Source organism: Protomyctophum parallelum (assembly GCF_964188405.1).
Source record: "Protomyctophum parallelum genome assembly, chromosome: 17".
NCBI classification, from domain to species: domain Eukaryota; kingdom Metazoa; phylum Chordata; class Actinopteri; order Myctophiformes; family Myctophidae; genus Protomyctophum; species Protomyctophum parallelum.
The window spans coordinates 13,126,300-13,144,203 of NC_139719.1; the positions used below are offsets into that span (position 1 = coordinate 13,126,300).

A 17,904-nucleotide genomic window follows, 5' to 3' on the forward strand; every position below is an offset into this window, starting at 1 on the left:
GCTGCATCCAGCAGAAAGACATCCTCAAGATTACATACATTAACACAGTGTCGTTTGTGTGCTGTCAGATTTGCCCGTGTCTTCTTCTCCAGGCATTGTGCTTAATTTCATGTCCAAAGCGAGAAGCTGTTTCAGAAATCCTCTGTTTGGAAAGATCCACCTGTGCTCTTTGATCTTCTTGATGGCATCCAGGAGGGAGTAACGATAGTGGATCATTAGGTACGCCAGTACCAGGGAAGCAGACCTGCTCACCCCAACAGCACAGTGGACAATGATCCTAGCTGGTGAACAAGATTGAAGCATCAATTGATCATTAAATATGAACTAAACCATATTATAATAAAAAATAAAAAATAAATATAGTATTAGTATGGGGTGGGCGATTTACCTCCAGGTGTGTCAAGTGCATGGTGTATGTACTCTGCAGAGGGGAAGAAATAAGGTGATAGGTTAAAGGCTGGCGAGTCGTCAGCAGGCACCCCGTGGTATTCCACGGTGGATCCGTAGAAGTCATGACTGCCCTGACAGTGCATCCTCCCATGGGCAGCGTTCAGAACATGAGTGATCCCCAGCTTCCATAGGCTGTAGCGGTCATTAGCGACCGACCTGTTTGTACAGGAAACAAACAACAGCCTCTGGTGAGCAGAATGACACCTTCTAGGACCTGGCTGGAAAACCTATTATCTGTATGAGCGGCCCAAACCTGGTTCCGAAACACTGGGTCGGGACACAATTTTTTTGTTTCCCCACATTTTGCTTTTAATTATTATCGAGGACACCCTCTAAAACGAGATGATGCATCTCAAGGGGCTATCCTCTAAATTAAATACATTTTAAATTTATATTATTTTAAAACATTTTTTTTAAAGCAAAGATTTTCATGAATTCAAAACAAATTACAAATTACAAAACAAAAAAACAAATTTTATAAAGAAATAAAATAAAAATTAAAGAAATTCCATAAATTAGAAAACAAATGAAGTAGTGAAAATAGCCGATCTACAAGTTCATAATGTGGTGGGAAGTGGCGCGTTGTGAGCTTGTAGACCTCCAAATCTGCTATTTTCACCAGTTTGGGTCCCGAAACATCTAATTGCTCTTTTGGGTCTCAAGCTAAAAGGTTTGGGACCACTGGTCTAAAACAAAAGAGCCGTCAGCATCGTGAAGAGCACTGTCAGGGTTTCCTCTAGCAATGGGAAATGAAAATGAATTAACTTGGATTTAAGAACAACCCAGACTGATTTCAAAACTTACATGTCTCCAATGAACAGGTTAGGCCAGACTTCATCCACATGATTTCCGAATCTTTTCCCACTATGTAAAACTTTCTCCAAGTCCTTGACAGTGTCAGGGGAGATATGATTCTTTTTCTGGACACTCATCATGACAGACTGACCACTCTCACTGTGTACCCTGCAGAACACTTTAGATACAATGAAAGCGACCTATTAGTGAGTCTTGTGAGATTTCTCTAGCCACTATTTACAAAAAGACCTTTGGGGCTTTACTACAACCATGTTGGTAGTGACAAGGACAGGTGTCCTTCGCCCAGTCTAAATATAAAAGCGTGACCCAGACTACTCACTATACTACCAGAGCCACAATCTTTGGAATTTATTTCCCACAATTCTTAAACCATTTCATAATTCTAACTGTGTATATGATGATTTCTTTCTTTTTTTTTGCATAGGTATAGAAGTGTATATTTGTGTCTTTATATGTTCTGATGGATTGAAAATGGGGGCCCTTATGTAAACCAGTTTTAGTGCTTTTTCTGGTTTTATCCTCTTAGCAGATTTTGTATTGACCTGTACTTTCCTTGAACTGTACCCATTCTGCAAACTGTTCTAATGATTATCTAATCGATCCACTGCAGAACAGTTATAGCACATCTGCTAAGTAGTAGCACATCCTTCTGACCACTAGACGTCACTGTATCCCAACGTACTGACCATAGGCATGATAGACCACAATGCTGAAAAAACAACGTTCTGCGCATCACTTCGGGGTATTACGATGGTGTGTTGTCAACAGTATAATGCCAATGCTAACCAGAGTAGAGGCGAAGGAGGCGAAATGATTTCCAATTCCAACAAATCTCCACTAATCATTCTAACACATTTCAATAGGATTTCGTCAGACCCCAGTGAGATGCCATATAGCTAGCGAACGAAACGAGTGCATCAGCTCCGGTTAATCTGAATTGAGGTGAGTGAGTCCACCACCTTTATATTCCGCGAATAGATTAGCAATAGCAACTTGTAGCGTTAGCATGCTAAATTAGCCTTTAGTTAGTAGGCCAATGTGGTGAGATGATGGGTTGTTAGTGGTGGGTGGGGTGGGAAACTCAGTCGGACCTATCGGCTTCATGCACGGTGGTGTTGGATCAGACATCATACCCCCATGTGTCAGATTATAGACGAATACATGGCCTGCTACTGCTAGTGAGCTTGTTAGCCTGTTTGATACAATAGTTCCACCCCTCTGACAGTGGTGGCATTTGAGTCACGGACCACCATTTGATGCGATTTAGCCTCTCAGGCCCAAAAGATTTGGTCCACAATCCCATGCTGTATTGATGTTGGTACCATTAGGAGAGACAATAGGCAATTCTTCTACATTCTCTAATTGTGTAGACTTCTTGTAAATTAACTGATGCAGATGTTTAACAATAATTTAACTCTTGAGAGCATAAAATGAAACCAATTTGGTTTAATGTAATGCTCTCAAGAGTTCTATAGTTCTCAAAAGATCTATTGAGGGTATGCGCATGCAGAAAGTGAATGGCAAATCGAGTGGTTGTTTAATGCAATCAGATAGGACTTTTCTGTTTGGATGTATGGGCTGTCAAGGCCAGAAAGTAGTTTTTTGCCACTCAGTAGGCATTCCATTCCTGCATAACTTCCGGGTTTCATGATGATGTCACGTGCATACCCTAGTCTAGTCTATAGCCTAAAGCCAAATTCCAATACCCAATATCTCGGCCACTCACACTCGCCCCCTCCAGCATGGCAAATGACGGTGAAATTGGTGACCTGCCAAATATGTGACCATCTTGTTCACACAACTATTACATGGAAGTCTTTAAATACATGGCCTAAATACAGTTAGGTTGAACTCTGCTAATGAACAAACTGCAACAATTGACATTAGGACACATTTACATTATGTGATTGTCTACACGGTTGTCACATATTTCAGCAGGTCACCAATTCCACCATAACACCACCTTGCTGGAGTGACTGAGTGCGAGTGAGCGAGTAGCCGAGATTCTGGGTATTGGAATTTGGCTTAAGGGCCCATTTGGTTACCAACAATTCCCCATCATTTAGCTGGGGAGCACCTGGAACCCCTTCAACACAGTAACTAATTTTATGACAGTTTTCAGCACTTATCATGAGTCATGACGAGGCTTATACTGGAACATTGACTCAAGCAAGCAAGCCTCCCATCTTTCAAATGAAATGTTATACTATGGTGTGGTTTTTAATCTGTGCTCTGGTGGCAATGATGTCCTTATCATCATGATATATAGACAGACTTGAGAGACACTAGTGCATGTTGCTAATAGTTGACATATCGAGATGTAGGTTTCATATCTAAATGCCACCCACCCACCAATAGGTTTTTTTTAGCTGCTTGGAACAAGTTCAGGAGGTTAGTAATAGGATTTGGGCCAAGGCTAGTCTACCACACCAATAAGTCCACTTAGTGCCTCTTTATGTAATGGCCGGGTTGGCAACACGGCATCCTCCTTCTCTGCCTCTGCTCTCTCGCCTACAACATTGGTGTCAATGTTGAATAGAGGGTGTGGTCTGTCTTCATTGTGTCAACAACAACCCTTGCACACATTCCATTTCCCAATCTGTGTTTCCTAATCCTCAGCCTGACTGCTGTTGGTCAGACTCAGCACGTCTTGTCGTCTTGACTTCTTCTGTGTAAGAGTTTATTTTCTGTCTGTCTGTTGCAGACTTGCTCCAATCACACTGACTGCATACAGTATTGCTGATTCATTGGAAAGAATGTAACTAAAAGGAGTCTAGTAGTCTACTTCCCTCTAGCCTTCTCCTGTCAGCAAATCAAATCAGTGATACTGACGTGACGGATGAATCACAAGGTCTGACATACGCTACCTACGACTGGAATGATATCTTAATTGTTTCTTCTCTTCCAGTGTGCGGAGGAGGACATGGCCCAGCTGAGCGTGCGCCGGTGGACCACCAAGCACGTGGCCAAGTGGCTGAAGGACGAGGGTTTCTGTGACTATGTGGACCTGCTGTGCAACAAGCATCGCCTGGACGGCACCAGCCTACTGACCCTCAGCGAGTATGACCTCCGCTCACCGCCCCTGGAGCTCAAGGTGCTGGGCGACATCAAGCGGATCATGATGGCGGTCCGCAAGCTCCAGAAGCAGAACGTTGACGTGCTGGAGGAGCTGGGCCTGCCCTTCGACGGCCAGAGCCCCACGGGCGGCGGTGGTGGTAATATGGACTGGCTGTGCAACGGCGAGCCGGGCAGCAGAGACTGTGACGACACCGACACCAACACGGCGCCGGTCGGGGAGGAGTACCACCAGTACACCAATGGGAAATATAATAAACAGCAGACGAGGCGCCTGGATCCGGAGTGCTGGAAGACTGCGCTCAGCTCCGTCTATGTGATGTTCGTCTTTGGGTTCACGTCCTTTGTCATGGTCATTGTGCACGAGAGGGTGCCTGACATGCGCACGTACCCTCCCCTGCCAGATATTTTCTTAGACAGGTGGGTTATCACTTTTGGTGTGAAGACTCCAAAAGCTCTCTAAAATGTAACGAACGGCACACACATTACCTTTCATTTCATGATATGAGAAAGCTCTCAAATGGCACAAGGAAATGTTTTCTTAGTGCAGCAACAAATAGAAGCTTTGCATTTCTAATTTCTTATAATCCAAGCGTCTCTGTTATTGTTTTTGTATTGTTCGTTCTGACTGGTCTAGTTTGAGTTACAGCTGTATCTTGTTTATGGCCAGTATTCACAAAAGTTCGTTGCTGATTGCAAGAAAATGCCAGATAGCTTTTATCAAGATGTCATAAGTCACATTGTCCAGGGCAATGTGACTTATGACATTGGCCTGATTACACCACCGGAGTTCATAGAAGTTGACCGTTTATTTAAATTGAGGTAAATACTTTTGCTTGTAGATCATGCATTAATTGTGTGATACTAATCTTAACACCTAAATGGATATTTTCCCATCCATTTTTGGTGAAACTGGACACTTCTCTGTGGCGTTCCAACCAAGGGGGGTTATTTTTAAATTAAGAGATTTAATTTACTCTGGTACTGTAGGTTTGTTTGACCTTTTTTTTAATTGTTGCTCATTAAGTAATCAGCTGGTTGCCAAGTCTTCTTACAGTAGCTTGCCAATGGGGGGGGCTCAGGAGGTAGAGTGGCTGTTTGGCGTCAGCCCGGTTCAGATCCCGGCTTCTCCTCCTGGCTTCGAATCGAAGTGTCCTTGAGCAAGACACTGAACCTCTTAACTGCTCCCGACGAAGGTGGTACCTTGCATGGTTGCCGCCGTTGTCGGTGTGTGAATGGGTGAATGTAATGCACATTGTAAAGCGCTTTGGATAAAAAAATGCAATGAAATGCAGACTTTTTTTGACCATCAACGGACCTAAACCACTCATTTCTGTTAACAGTGTGCCTAGAATACCGTGGGCCTTTGCCATGGCCGAGGCATGTGGAGTGATTCTCTGCAATATATGGCTGCTGGTTCTGCTCCTGCATAAACACAGGTGGAGTAACATCACTGCCAGTCACAGTGCCAAAAAAAACATTATAAATCTGTTTTTCAATTTCACTTCATTGTATTACGGCATTCACACGGGAAGATGCAAAGATACAATTTACCATTCATTGTCAATGGAAGCCAGCGACATGAAGATGCAAAGATGCATCCGACGTTTGTAGCTGCTGCAAGAGCTACAAAGCTACAAATTGAAGGGCAGCGGAGTTCAACTTCCAGATGCAAAGCTACGACTGTAGCTGCAATGACCCACGTCACTACAGACGCACCCTTGATGACGCCAACGACCGTGTGAGCAACATATTTTACAAAGCGAGAACGTGACAAATTACGCTGTGATCTTTGCATCTGCCCGTGTGAACGCAGCATATCACTTGCCACCAGAAAGGATTAAGCTGCCAGATGTGTATGATATCACTTTACTACTTTCAACCTGGCATTCCTATTTCTGGCATGTGAATAGAATGTGAATAGGTAAAAGTGAAAAGATAAATCTATAAACTCACATCATGTCACGCCGACATTTTGGCTGTTTGTTGCACAAGAGAAAGTATATAAGATTTGTATCATTTGGTTAAATGAATAACAGAGGTCACACGTGGGTCACTTGCAGGTCCATCCTGTTACGGCGCCTGTGCAGCCTCATGGGAACGGTGTTCATGCTGCGTTGCATCACCATGTTCGTCACCTCGCTGTCTGTACCCGGACAGCATCTGCAGTGCTCAGGAAAGGTAACGTTGGCTTTCTCTTCAACATCCCAATAGGCTCTATGGCTGCACACACGCCATTTTGGAAAGAACTTCCCTACTTCCTTCACAGGTGTTACCGATGATACCAATGAAGGCTCTGTTCCGTTCAGGTCAAACAGAGTCTGGGTGCTGCTGTTTGGGGATGCGCACGCTTATCCGACACACCAAAGGTCCGACATGCTGAAATCACCCGTCTCTCCCGACATGCGTGGGTCCTATATGCTCTGTGTCGTGCTTGCAGTTACAGTTATGTTAGGGTTTGGGCTAGGTTGTCAGTCTAATGACTGTCGGACTGTTAGTATGTCGGAATTAAAGGCAAAAGCAAATATGGGTGTGTAACCCATTTTAAAGAAATTGCGAATGAAGCTTGGCTTTTTTACCGAAACAGATCCTGCTTTCCTTGGCCTACCAGAAAGAGACTAATTGAAGCACTTTTCATCTCCGCTCTGGACTACGGGGACATTATATACAGAAACGCATCAGCTACCACACTTAAAATCTTGGACCCAGTTTATCATTCTGCCCTCAGGTTTATAACAGGCTACAGCTATAACACTCATCATTGCATACTATATAATAAGGTTGGTTGGCCCTCCCTTGCGACAAGGAGAGACCAACATTGGTTTTTATTTATATATAAAGCTCTAATTGGGAACTTACCTTCTTATTTAAATTCTCTTTTAAAATGGAAAACCATTTCTTATCATACACGCTCCCAAGAATATTTGATGCTTGAGACCATACATGCCTCCACTACATCTGGAAAGTCTGCCTTCAAGTGCGCTGCCCCACACACTTGGAACACCTTACAAACTTCACTAAAATACAGCTCTCTTCCTTCTCTATATCGCTTTCATCTTGACATATCAACGCTGGTAAATATCAACTGTACCTGTTTTAATTGAGCACTATGCAATGTTCCCTTATTATTATTACCAGTAATATTTTACTCTATTTATCTATGTTTTATTTTCTTGTTGTTTTCTTGTTTTATGTTATGTTACATTGTAACTGTACATTGTTGATGTGTTGTAATCTCGGCACCACTGAAAAAGAGGGTCCCAGCCCTCAGTGTGTTCTCCGAGAACTAAATAAAGGTTGAAATGAAATGAAATGAAAACTCTGAGAGTGTGCAAATGGAACCATGGTACAAATGGTTCCATTTGTACACTCAGAGTTATGGGGGTCCTTGAAATTAAAACGTTTAAGAACCACTGTACACTAAATAGAATAGAGCCTTAATTAGTACTGTATCATCGCTAACACCAGGAAGTAGGAGAAGGGGCCTAGAAGTAGGAAGAGTTATTGTGTGTCCATATAGCCCTTTCTGAGGGTAACATTTGCCAAAAAAAGAAAAGGAGATCTACAAGTAGCTCTGCTATATTTAGCGAATCGATTTGTCTAGTGAAATAAGAGTGTACCAAATGCACTCTTTACAGGTCCGTTTTATCAAGTAGTGGAGGGTTTAAGTGGTACTGAATTAAGTGAATTTGCAGGTCAACAGAAGCTAATTCATCCTAGTGTATGACAGGAAATGTTCACAATAAATCTCTGCGATACTATTGAGTGTTGTTTTTTTATCACGATAAAGGATAATAATGATTATCGTCTCATCCCTATAATTCTTTGTCATTTCCCTCTTCTCTGAACTCCAGATGTATGGCGACATGTGGGCCAAATTGCACCGAGCGGTGGCCATATGGAGTGGCTTTGGAATGACTCTGACGGGAGTTCACACATGCGGCGACTACATGTTTAGTGGTCACACTGTGGTCATAACCATGCTCAACTTTTTTGTCACAGAGTGTGAGTGGTCTATATACTATTATACACCAGTATTTACTCAATTTTTGTACATTTTGTACCTCAAATATTGTACCTTTGCTGCCCTCCAGTGTCACATATCGGCACTACAACAAAAAGAAGGTGCTTTGTTGTATATTGGTTTTGCAATGTGACCGGTTTTGCAATGTTGTCCCAATGTTGTCTCCTTTTTTTAAACAGACACTCCAAGGAACTGGCACTTCATTCACACCTTGTCTTGGGTCCTGAACCTGTTCGGCATCTTCTTCATCCTGGCCGCCCACGAACACTACTCTATCGACGTCTTCATCGCCTTCTACATCACGACCAGGCTCTTCCTTTACTACCACACTCTGGCCAACACCCGGGCCTACCAGCAGAGTCGCCGGGCTCGCATCTGGTTCCCCATGTTCTCCTTCTTTGAATGCAACGTCAACGGGCCCGTCCCCAACGAGTACTGCTGGCCCTTCTCCACGCCTGCTACGATCAGGAGGCTGATTGCGTAGACTCCGTAGAGGGCACGACAACAGTCGCAGATAGACAGCGCCTGTGCTGTTTCGACTACACTCTCAAGTTGCCAACTGTGGTGGTGGTATGTGATATCTTCGTTAATGCGGCTCCTCCAGAGCAACGAAGATGACTTTATGTGATCCTATCAGTGCCATGGTCTTAGTGGGTACACACAGAGCCATAACTCATCATGTTCTGGGACTTACGCTGCTTGTGCCCTTCCCCCGTCAGTATATTGATTGAGGGGAAATAAACGAAAAAACCCACAAACCTCTAGTTTTGTTCCCATTGCATCGCTTGAAAAGTGAATGCAGTGGAATTCACCACCAACCCCAAAAAAGGGAAATAAAAGAAGGAAATATTTCCCATCGTCGTATTGTATACATACAGTGTTAGAGGAGCTACTGCTATTTTCAGGCCCTGTCTATTTTCTGGTTAATCTGGTTTAGGGAAACAACAAGAGTCAAATTCTCAGGCATTATCTTACCAAGTCCTATTCTGCCGTTTACTAATGAAAATATAATTTTGGATTGTTAAGGTTATTTTTGCCTTTTATAATTCATCACCAAATCGATCTACCGTGGACCACAGAAGAAGCAATATACAAATGATTTACTTTATACTATTGACTTCTGTATAGCAATATTACACGTATAATATTGTTGTTTTCAATTGCTTCACATTAAGTAGTGCAAAAATGACTGTATTCCTTACTACAACTTTGCTTTTCGACAGTGTCACTAAATACTAAATGAGTAACTAATGGCTCATTGCAAGCTAAACAGCAGCTCTTGATTTTATTTGTATTTTTTGGTTGTCCTGCTTTTTCTTTGTTAGACCTAGCAAAGACCAGGCATCACCATGAAAATGTGAGAAGAATCAGCCAAAAATATGGAATGACAAAGGTACTATTGTCTTAAATATCATTCCTTTTGCCAATCGGGCTAACTGAAATGTTACACCAAGTTTGTCTGTTTAGTAAATATTCCAGTATTGTTCAGTATTGGGTAGTTGTGGTGGTGTTTTTTTTTTTTTTTTTTGTGAATGACTTCTGTCCAATTAGAACATCAGGATATCAATCTTGGCAATAGAACCTCAACAACGGCGGCAGTGGCTCAGGAGGTAGAGCGGCCGTCTTGGAACCAGTTTGATCCCTGGCTGCTCCTGGCTTCATGTCGTAGTGTCTTTGAACAAGACATTGAACACCTAAAGGCCTGTTCATAGTCCAGTTTACGGTGAGGAGGTGCCCACTGAAAACTACAACATGATGTCACGCGGCGGTGGTCACCGCTCACACTACACTAACTGTGACTGGTCACCTCTTCACCAAAAACTACAACATGATGTCACGCCGTGGTGGTCACCGCTCACACAACACATCTCTACACTAACTGTGACTGGTCACCTCTTCACCGAAAAGTGGACTATGAATAGGCCTTAACTGCTCCCAATGAGCAGGGCTAACTTCACTGTGTGTGTGTGTGTGTGTGTGTGTGTGTGTGTGTGTGTGTGTGTGTGTGTGTGTGTGTGTGTGTGTGTGTTTGTTTGTGTGTGTGTGTGTGTGTGTGTGTGTCTATGAATGGGTGAATGTGAAGTACATTGTAAAGCGCATTGAATGGTCTACAGTGGTCGACTAGAAAGGCGCTATATGAATGTAGTTCATTTACCATTTATATTTCTGTGGTATTTCTTATGTACACATACATATGTATGTGTATATACACGTTATTATACGATTGTATTAATTTATTTTATTTTGTAAATGTTGATAGGTATTTTTATATTTCATATACAAGGTTATCGCAACATGCACATAGACAGGAATATGTTTACAGTTGCTCATAACTATGGATTTCTTTGAAACACAATGTGCTTTTTAAGTTTAAACTGATTCCAGATTAACCTCAGTAGATTTAGTCAAATTTAGACTAAAACCGCCAAATATGGTACTTTGCATTTCAACACACGGGGGTAAAACTATGAAATAAAAACAAGTCAAACTTATTTTCTTCAGTTCTTTTTTTATTATTTTTTACAGATACCATTTCTCTAGTGATGACATTTATCATGTCCACCCAAATTCAAAAAAGGTACTAGAGCTACTGACTTTTTGCTCTTCTGTTTTAATTTCAGGTATATGTCTGGATAATGTTACTGATGGTGTTATTGATTTCGTCTAAATGGCATGTTTGCAATTTTATTAAATTATACAAAACCATCCATCCACCCATTGTGACCGACTGCGACAATAGTGTGCCTCTTGCATATAGTCACTTTTCCAACATTAATTAAAAGGTTGAAGTCAAACTGTGTGCCAAGCCAATTCCGAGGGAGGGCGAAATCCATTTGGTCGGTCGGGTCAAATTGATTTCGCCCTTATTGGAGGGTACACAGTGCACACACGCAAATGTGTTTAGGCCTGCCTGGCGTCAGAGTTACCATGGTGACACGGAAGGGCTTCCGATTGCCCTGCCTGTGTGGGAAATGCACGACATTTTGAAGACATACAAAATGCGTAAACGTTGGGATCGACATCAATTACACCGTGTTCATCGTAACGAGCCCCACCTTTAAAAACAAACAAAAACAAAATCCATGATAAATGCACACCGACTCCGAGTATAGTATTTTAAACGGGCACAGAACGGACTGCTATAAGCTGGGGTCCTGCGGCGTCTAGGTCAGAAGGGATGTTACAATGTTGCCATGTCCGCTTAATATAAGCGACCGTGGCCTTGTTTTTCTGTAAAGATGCTTGTAAATTTACTCAAGCATTAGAGCTGGCTCAGCTGGGTATGTCTATGTGGAACAAAGCTACATGGAAAGTTGGAGATATTATTCGTTTTTTGGACCCCCACATTCATATATATTTGTCTGCGGAGCGGACCATAGTAGATATATAAGAAATGTATGTGCGGACCCCCATCTAAAATTTTGTAAAATTTTGTTTTCAAATGGCATATTATGTAAAGTATGTTGTGTACAATTACAATGTTAAACTTTAAAGGTAAAGGACTCTTGGGCTTGTTTTCATAGACCAGGTTGCTTGATTCTCTCGTAAAACCCGGCAACACTGATCTCCTATTATCCTTCATCGCCCTCCAGCTGTGTTTCACTGCACATTACACAACGATCGTTTTGCGTTCAATTAAGTTGGCTAATAACGTCAAGTATAACTCGGTAAGTAAAGTGAATATTTGACTGCATAGGGTACATTGCTAAACGGGACGCCGCGCAAAGCGTGCACAGTGTTTTTGTACAATCGGTGGAATATAAGCTTATTAAAACAAGCATCTGGTGTGCTAGCCTCTGTGGCCTGTAGTTTATTAGCTTAAGCTAACATGTCAACAATAGCAGCACAATGTTGACTGCTTTAAGGTTGGAAAGCAGTTGACAAGCTAACCTCAGTGACTATGAGTTATAGTTGTGTGGTATAAATCTTATGCTACGTGAAGGGAACGATTAAAATCAAACCAAATTCCATCGATCCCCCCCTCCCTCATAGTCGAATTATTGGTCAATTTGTCGCTTTGGTCTTAGTTTGATGTGAGGACTCTTAAGTTGATTAGTCGTTTTGATTCCTTTATTTTATTCCATTATTGCTTGCTGAATGGATAGCTTGGACAAATTATGAGTACATCTCTTATAAATGCCATGCAGAAACGTTTCTACCATTTTTTTAGACACACTGTACACACACAGCTCTAGTGAAATCAACATTGGTATTTTCAGTTCCCATTCCCAACCTCGCCAACCAGCAAAGGCTGGTCTACTCTCTGCACAAACAATTTATATACAGTATTTGTTGAGCAAATGACCAATTAGTCGTCAAATTCCTATTAGTTGACCAAGCATTTCTTTAGTCAAGGAAGGATATCCCTAGAAGTTTAATGATTTGAAGTGAAACTCATTGCACTGTTGCACATAACTGTCAAATATTTAGCATTTTGTAAACTTCCCACAATTTATTTTTAATCACAGGAACAATGGCAGTCCCACCATCATATGTTGACCTTGGGAAATCTGCCAAGGACATATTTAACAAAGGATATGGTAAGAAAATCCAACATAAAGCAGCCAGTTTTGCTAAGAACCTATAATGACTAATGACTATAATGTTGGCTGAAAGCCTAATTGTTTCCTCAATCCTCACTGTGAATATCCTTTCAGGTTTTGGACTTGTGAAACTTGATGTAAAGACCAAATCTATAAGTGGTGTGGTAAGTTGAGTTATTATACACAATTTAAGCATGCAAGTCGTCATAGAAACACCTAGGCCTGTCACAAATTAAATTATTACATAATCGCCTAATGGCAATTATTTATAGAGATAATCGCAATTATTAGAGATATTCGCAAATCGCAATTATTTCAGATATTCGCAATTATTTCTGCCCCCATGCAAGTTTTGTTTTCAAAGCCCTAACTACACTAAAGGGTCACAATGCAACTCCTTGGGTCAAAACGGTTGCCAGGAGTTAAAGCTAAAACCGTCTCGACCCTTTGGTGTGGTTTGGCCATTGAATTCCATGCGTTGAGGAACGTGCAACAAGACATATCACACCGCAGGGACAAGGACAACGCTAAAACCGTCTTGACCCTTTAGTGTGGTTAGGGCTTAAAAGCTACACAATTAAATCGTGTGACAATTAATCATCAAGTAAAATGTCATAATCTAGACCCTTGTGATAAAATGTGATTTTATGTTGTGAAATTGCAGGTAGCGAAAAGTTGTAATGTTAGCCAGGCCTAACCCTCTCGAATTCCATTTGTAGGAATTTAAAACCACTGGTTCATCCAACACTGATACCAGCAAGGTCAATGGCGCCCTGGAAACCAAGTACAAGTGGTCAGAATATGGCCTGGTGTTCACAGAGAAGTGGACCACGGACAATACACTGGGCACAGAGATCTGTGTTGAAGATCAGGTAATGAACACGAGCATGACACCGTTCTCCTCAATAATCAACCACTTGAACCCTGTTGGTAATGTCATTCATTATAGTCCAAAATGTTTGAAAATGCCCAATATGAAATGCTTTGTGAGTTCGCAGCTATTTTCAAAATAATGTAGAAACCTTTTGTTCATATTGGTTAACTCTGGTTAATTCAATCTGGGAAAGCAACTGCCATTTTTAGATTTTGCTGGTAAAAATAGCAGATGTACATCTATTTTTGAAAAATCTTGAATGTGTAAGAATTACTGATTTAGAAGGCATTTGTAGAATCAGCCTTAATGGGTTCAGTGGTTAATATTGTGGTTAAACTAGTTTGGCTAAATGTTTACCATCTTCCTTTTTTTTAGATTACCAAGGGACTGAAACTTACATTTGAAACTACATTTTCACCAAACACAGGGTACGTTGCAGTCAGCCTTTCCAAGCTGAAAGTAATGTTTTTGCGTGTGTGTGTATGTGATATATATATATTTGATGGCATTGATCTGAATATTCGTAATTCATTTTCTTCATCTCACAGGAAGAAGAGCGGCAAAGTCAAGACCGCCTATAAGCGTGAATTCTTGAATGCGGGCGTCGATGTAGACTTCGACTTCGCCGGCCCTACAATCCACGGAGCGGCGGTGGCTGGCTACGAGGGCTGGTTAGCGGGATACCAGATGACCTTTGACACGGCCAGATCCAAAATGACCCAGAGCAACATTGCCGTTGGCTACAGGACTGGAGACTTCCAGCTGCTCACTAATGTGTAAGTACATTGTACTGTACTTGAGTACGGTTTTGACTGAGGTATTTGTACTTTACTTGAGTATTTCCAATATCCAATGCTTTTACTGAAATTAGCCTCCCACACTATCGGCTCACTAAATGTTATATATATATATATATATATATATATATATATATATATATATGGCAGTATACAGTATTTTCCATAGTACAAGTATAAATGCAGCCTACTACAGGATCCAAGCAGGATGAGACTGAGCTTTAATTTAATGTCAGTAACTTATCTCCTAATGTAAAGTAATGGCCAGATTGCCATGAAATCTGCTGTGCACACATTCATCATGCTCCCGCAAGGAAGTAACCTATTGTTTATTATGGTGACCCCTTAACCTTTATCTACCCAATCCAATGTTGACTGTGAAAGTAACCGCTAAGGTCGTGTTCACCCTGCCCGGCTGTTAGAAAGAAAAAGCACTGCCTAGAGCGCAACACTCATCTTGTTTCCATAACAATAATAATAATCATTTCTGATGGTAGTGCACAACATCTGACCTCCACCAGCAGTAGCCGGGCCATTTAACAACATCTTCTTCCTGGAGCTCTGTCTGGGTGAATCTCTTTACTCCAGACTAAGCAAGGAGCAATTTGAAGTAGTGGTATCGGGTGTATCGTATGATTTAATCTCCGTCATCAGCCCTTAATCAAGACCATGAAGTGGAGCCAGTATGGACATTTCCTACATATTGAATGATTTTTTTTATATAGCACCTTTCCAAACATATAGTTACAAAGCGCTTTACAGACGAGTTATAAACGTCAAACATTAATATAAACGTCAAACATTACACTTGAACAAGTGTTTTAAAAGAAGACACTGACTCTGCTAGCCTAAAGGCCAAGGGCAGGTAGTTCCAGAGCAGAGGTGCCCGAGCCGCAAAGGCCCGGTCCCCTCGATTGACAAGGAGAGTTACTGGAGGAACTAGCGAGGATCTGAGGTTGCGCACAGGCTTATGGGGTTACAGCAAGTCTGTTGTATAACTGGGAGCTCCGAGCTAGACCATGTAGGGCTTTAAAAGTAATCAATAATATCTTATATTGACGTTGTCAGCCATTGTCCGACGTTGCGTTTGGTGCTACTAACCCTATATTACTAACCCTAAGCTCAACTTCAGTCTTAACCGGTTATATAAGTAAACATAAAGCGAAGTTGTTGTATAGTGCAGTTTCACGATGTTTTTGCTTCTGCGGCAGTAATTTCACTTCCTCATTTCCTAGTCGCGGTAGGCAGTATGTGGAAATGTGCATATTGCATGGGCTTCATAAAAACATATTGGTGATTATCGGTTGATAACATTCGAGGCGGCCACAATAGAGCGTCGCAGGAAACGGCCCAGGAAATGAAAACGCAATGCATTTCCCCATAGGCAGTTCTTATTTAATTTATTTAAAGACCTTTTAAGCGTCATACGAAGCCAACTCTTGTCGTGACAAATCATGACAACACACAGAATTTTTCGGGCCAAACAAAGAATTAGAAAGTAGAAAAAAACGGCAGGTTACAACACTTTCTTTGTTGTTTTTCTTCTTTGTAATTATTTGTTTGGTCCAAAATATTGTGTGTGTTGTCATGATTTGTCACAACAAGAGTTTGCTTCGTACAACGCTTAAAAGGTCTTTAAATAAATTAAATAAGAACTGCCTTGCAATGCATTGCGTTTTCATTTCCTGGGCCGTTCGTTGTTCTGAAAGGGGGAGGGACTGCGACGCTCTATACTTGCGTGCTCTGCTTGCGCAAGTAATATCTGGGTGGGGCATGCTTTTCCAACTTGCATCGTTCCAAGTAGGCCAGTGCACAACGGGCACCGCTGTAGATGCCCTACGGGCACCGCTCTAGTGATTATTAATTCTATGTATTAAAATTGAATGTGAATGGGTTTTTTTTCTTCCAGTAATGACGGTTCAGAGGTTGGTGGCTCCATCTACCAGAAGGTGAATGACGATCTGGAGACGGCTGTGAACCTGGCCTGGACAGCAGGCAGCAACACCACCCGTTTTGGCATAGCTGCCAAGTACCAGCTAGACCCCAGTGCCTCCATTTCGGTATGTGTACGCTTTGAGTTACACATCTGTAAGGATCCATTTGTATACTTATTCTTTTTTAATAACACTGAGGATTTACCGTGTGTCTTCTGCTAATGGTGAAATGATGACGCTGGATCATGTGATCGAATAATTAGAAACGCAAAATTTGCAATGATAAAATATAAAATTATTTTGATTCGATTGTACCGATGCCTTATTCCAGGCTAAAGTGAATAACGCCAGCTTGGTGGGAATTGGCTACACCCAGACTCTGCGGCCTGGTAAGAACCATTGCCTCTTCAGTCATGATGCAATTCGAACTACCTTCCAAAGAGTGTGGAGAATACTTTATTCTAATTTGTATTATGCATTACTTACAGGTATGAAAGTAACACTATCTGCGCTAGTAGATGGAAAGAGCATCAATGCCGGTGGTCACAAACTAGGCCTGGGGCTGGAGCTGGAGGCATGAGAATCTTGCACCACCATGACATAAGTTTGGAGAATGTCCACATAATCTGGCGTGTGTTTCCTACATGGCCAGGAAAGGGATCTCGCAAAGAGATGATACCAAAACGACAAATGATTCTGCTCTGCTACTGCTCTTTTCCTTCAGGTTGTACTTAACTTGGTTCTTTCCAGATATACTGTAGCATTAGGTCAGGCAATAGTCAATACCCCTTTCACCATCGGGCATCTGCTGTAAAATATACACTACTTTGGTTGGGAGAGATGCCTGTATGTTTAACTTTAGCAACTTCAGTCTGACAGACACAAGACTTGTTCCAAGAAAATATTTACTTAATTCAAGTGTGATGTCCTAGGAAGATGTTATTTTGCACAGTAGCGCATATACCTGTATTTATACCCTTTTTCTTGTTTAATTTGCACACAATTTTGCAGCGATGCTTTGCCTGTCAAATGCTCCTACAATATATGCTTATTAAAGTACACCACACTATTTGGTGGATCTATATTTAATTATTTATGTATTTATTTTCTATCTTAGCCACTTTGGTTACTTTCAGACCTCTGCTATCATGAGTTACTGCTTCTGAGTTATGAAATATCCTGAAGTTGCAAGAAATGCCAAATGGATTTTCTTTCCCCGAGTGTTGCTAGTATAGACGACAATATGAGCGAATCCTCCCCTTCCCCTTCCCATAGCTGTTTAAATTAGACTGGAATACTATTCAGGGGCCAGGGACCTTATATGCAAGTCTACCTTTGCAATAAAGACTTAAAATAAATCAGCTTTAGCGTTGTCTGTGTGATGTTTGAG

At 41.6% G+C, this 17,904-nt stretch overlaps 3 protein-coding genes across 3 annotated transcripts; 2 read left to right on the forward strand and 1 right to left on the reverse strand.

Annotated features, from left to right (window-relative positions):
- Positions 1–39: 39 nt before the first annotated feature.
- Positions 40–1,382, reverse strand: LOC310874608 (dual specificity protein phosphatase 13A-like; the record flags this gene model as incomplete). Its single annotated transcript, XM_083787467.1, has 3 exons — positions 40–281; positions 389–606; positions 1,255–1,382. The coding sequence occupies 3 exons, from the start codon at positions 1,380–1,382 to the stop codon at positions 40–42; spliced, it is 588 nt and encodes a 195-aa protein (XP_083643593.1).
- A 638-nt stretch (positions 1,383–2,020) lies between these two features.
- samd8 (sterile alpha motif domain containing 8) lies at positions 2,021–11,072 on the forward strand. The gene is made up of 6 exons (XM_083787832.1): positions 2,021–2,208; positions 4,175–4,761; positions 5,685–5,780; positions 6,405–6,522; positions 8,196–8,346; positions 8,545–11,072. Exons 2-6 carry the CDS (start codon positions 4,190–4,192, stop codon positions 8,847–8,849), a joined length of 1,242 nt encoding a protein of 413 aa, XP_083643958.1. The 5' UTR covers positions 2,021–2,208; positions 4,175–4,189; the 3' UTR covers positions 8,850–11,072.
- Positions 11,073–11,938: 866 nt separating this feature from the next.
- Positions 11,939–17,872, forward strand: LOC310874914 (non-selective voltage-gated ion channel VDAC2-like). The gene is made up of 9 exons (XM_083787833.1): positions 11,939–12,033; positions 12,835–12,906; positions 13,024–13,073; positions 13,629–13,781; positions 14,159–14,211; positions 14,332–14,559; positions 16,490–16,640; positions 16,846–16,903; positions 17,003–17,872. Exons 2-9 carry the CDS (start codon positions 12,840–12,842, stop codon positions 17,092–17,094), a joined length of 852 nt encoding a protein of 283 aa, XP_083643959.1. The 5' UTR covers positions 11,939–12,033; positions 12,835–12,839; the 3' UTR covers positions 17,095–17,872.
- The last annotated feature ends 32 nt before the right edge of the window (positions 17,873–17,904 follow it).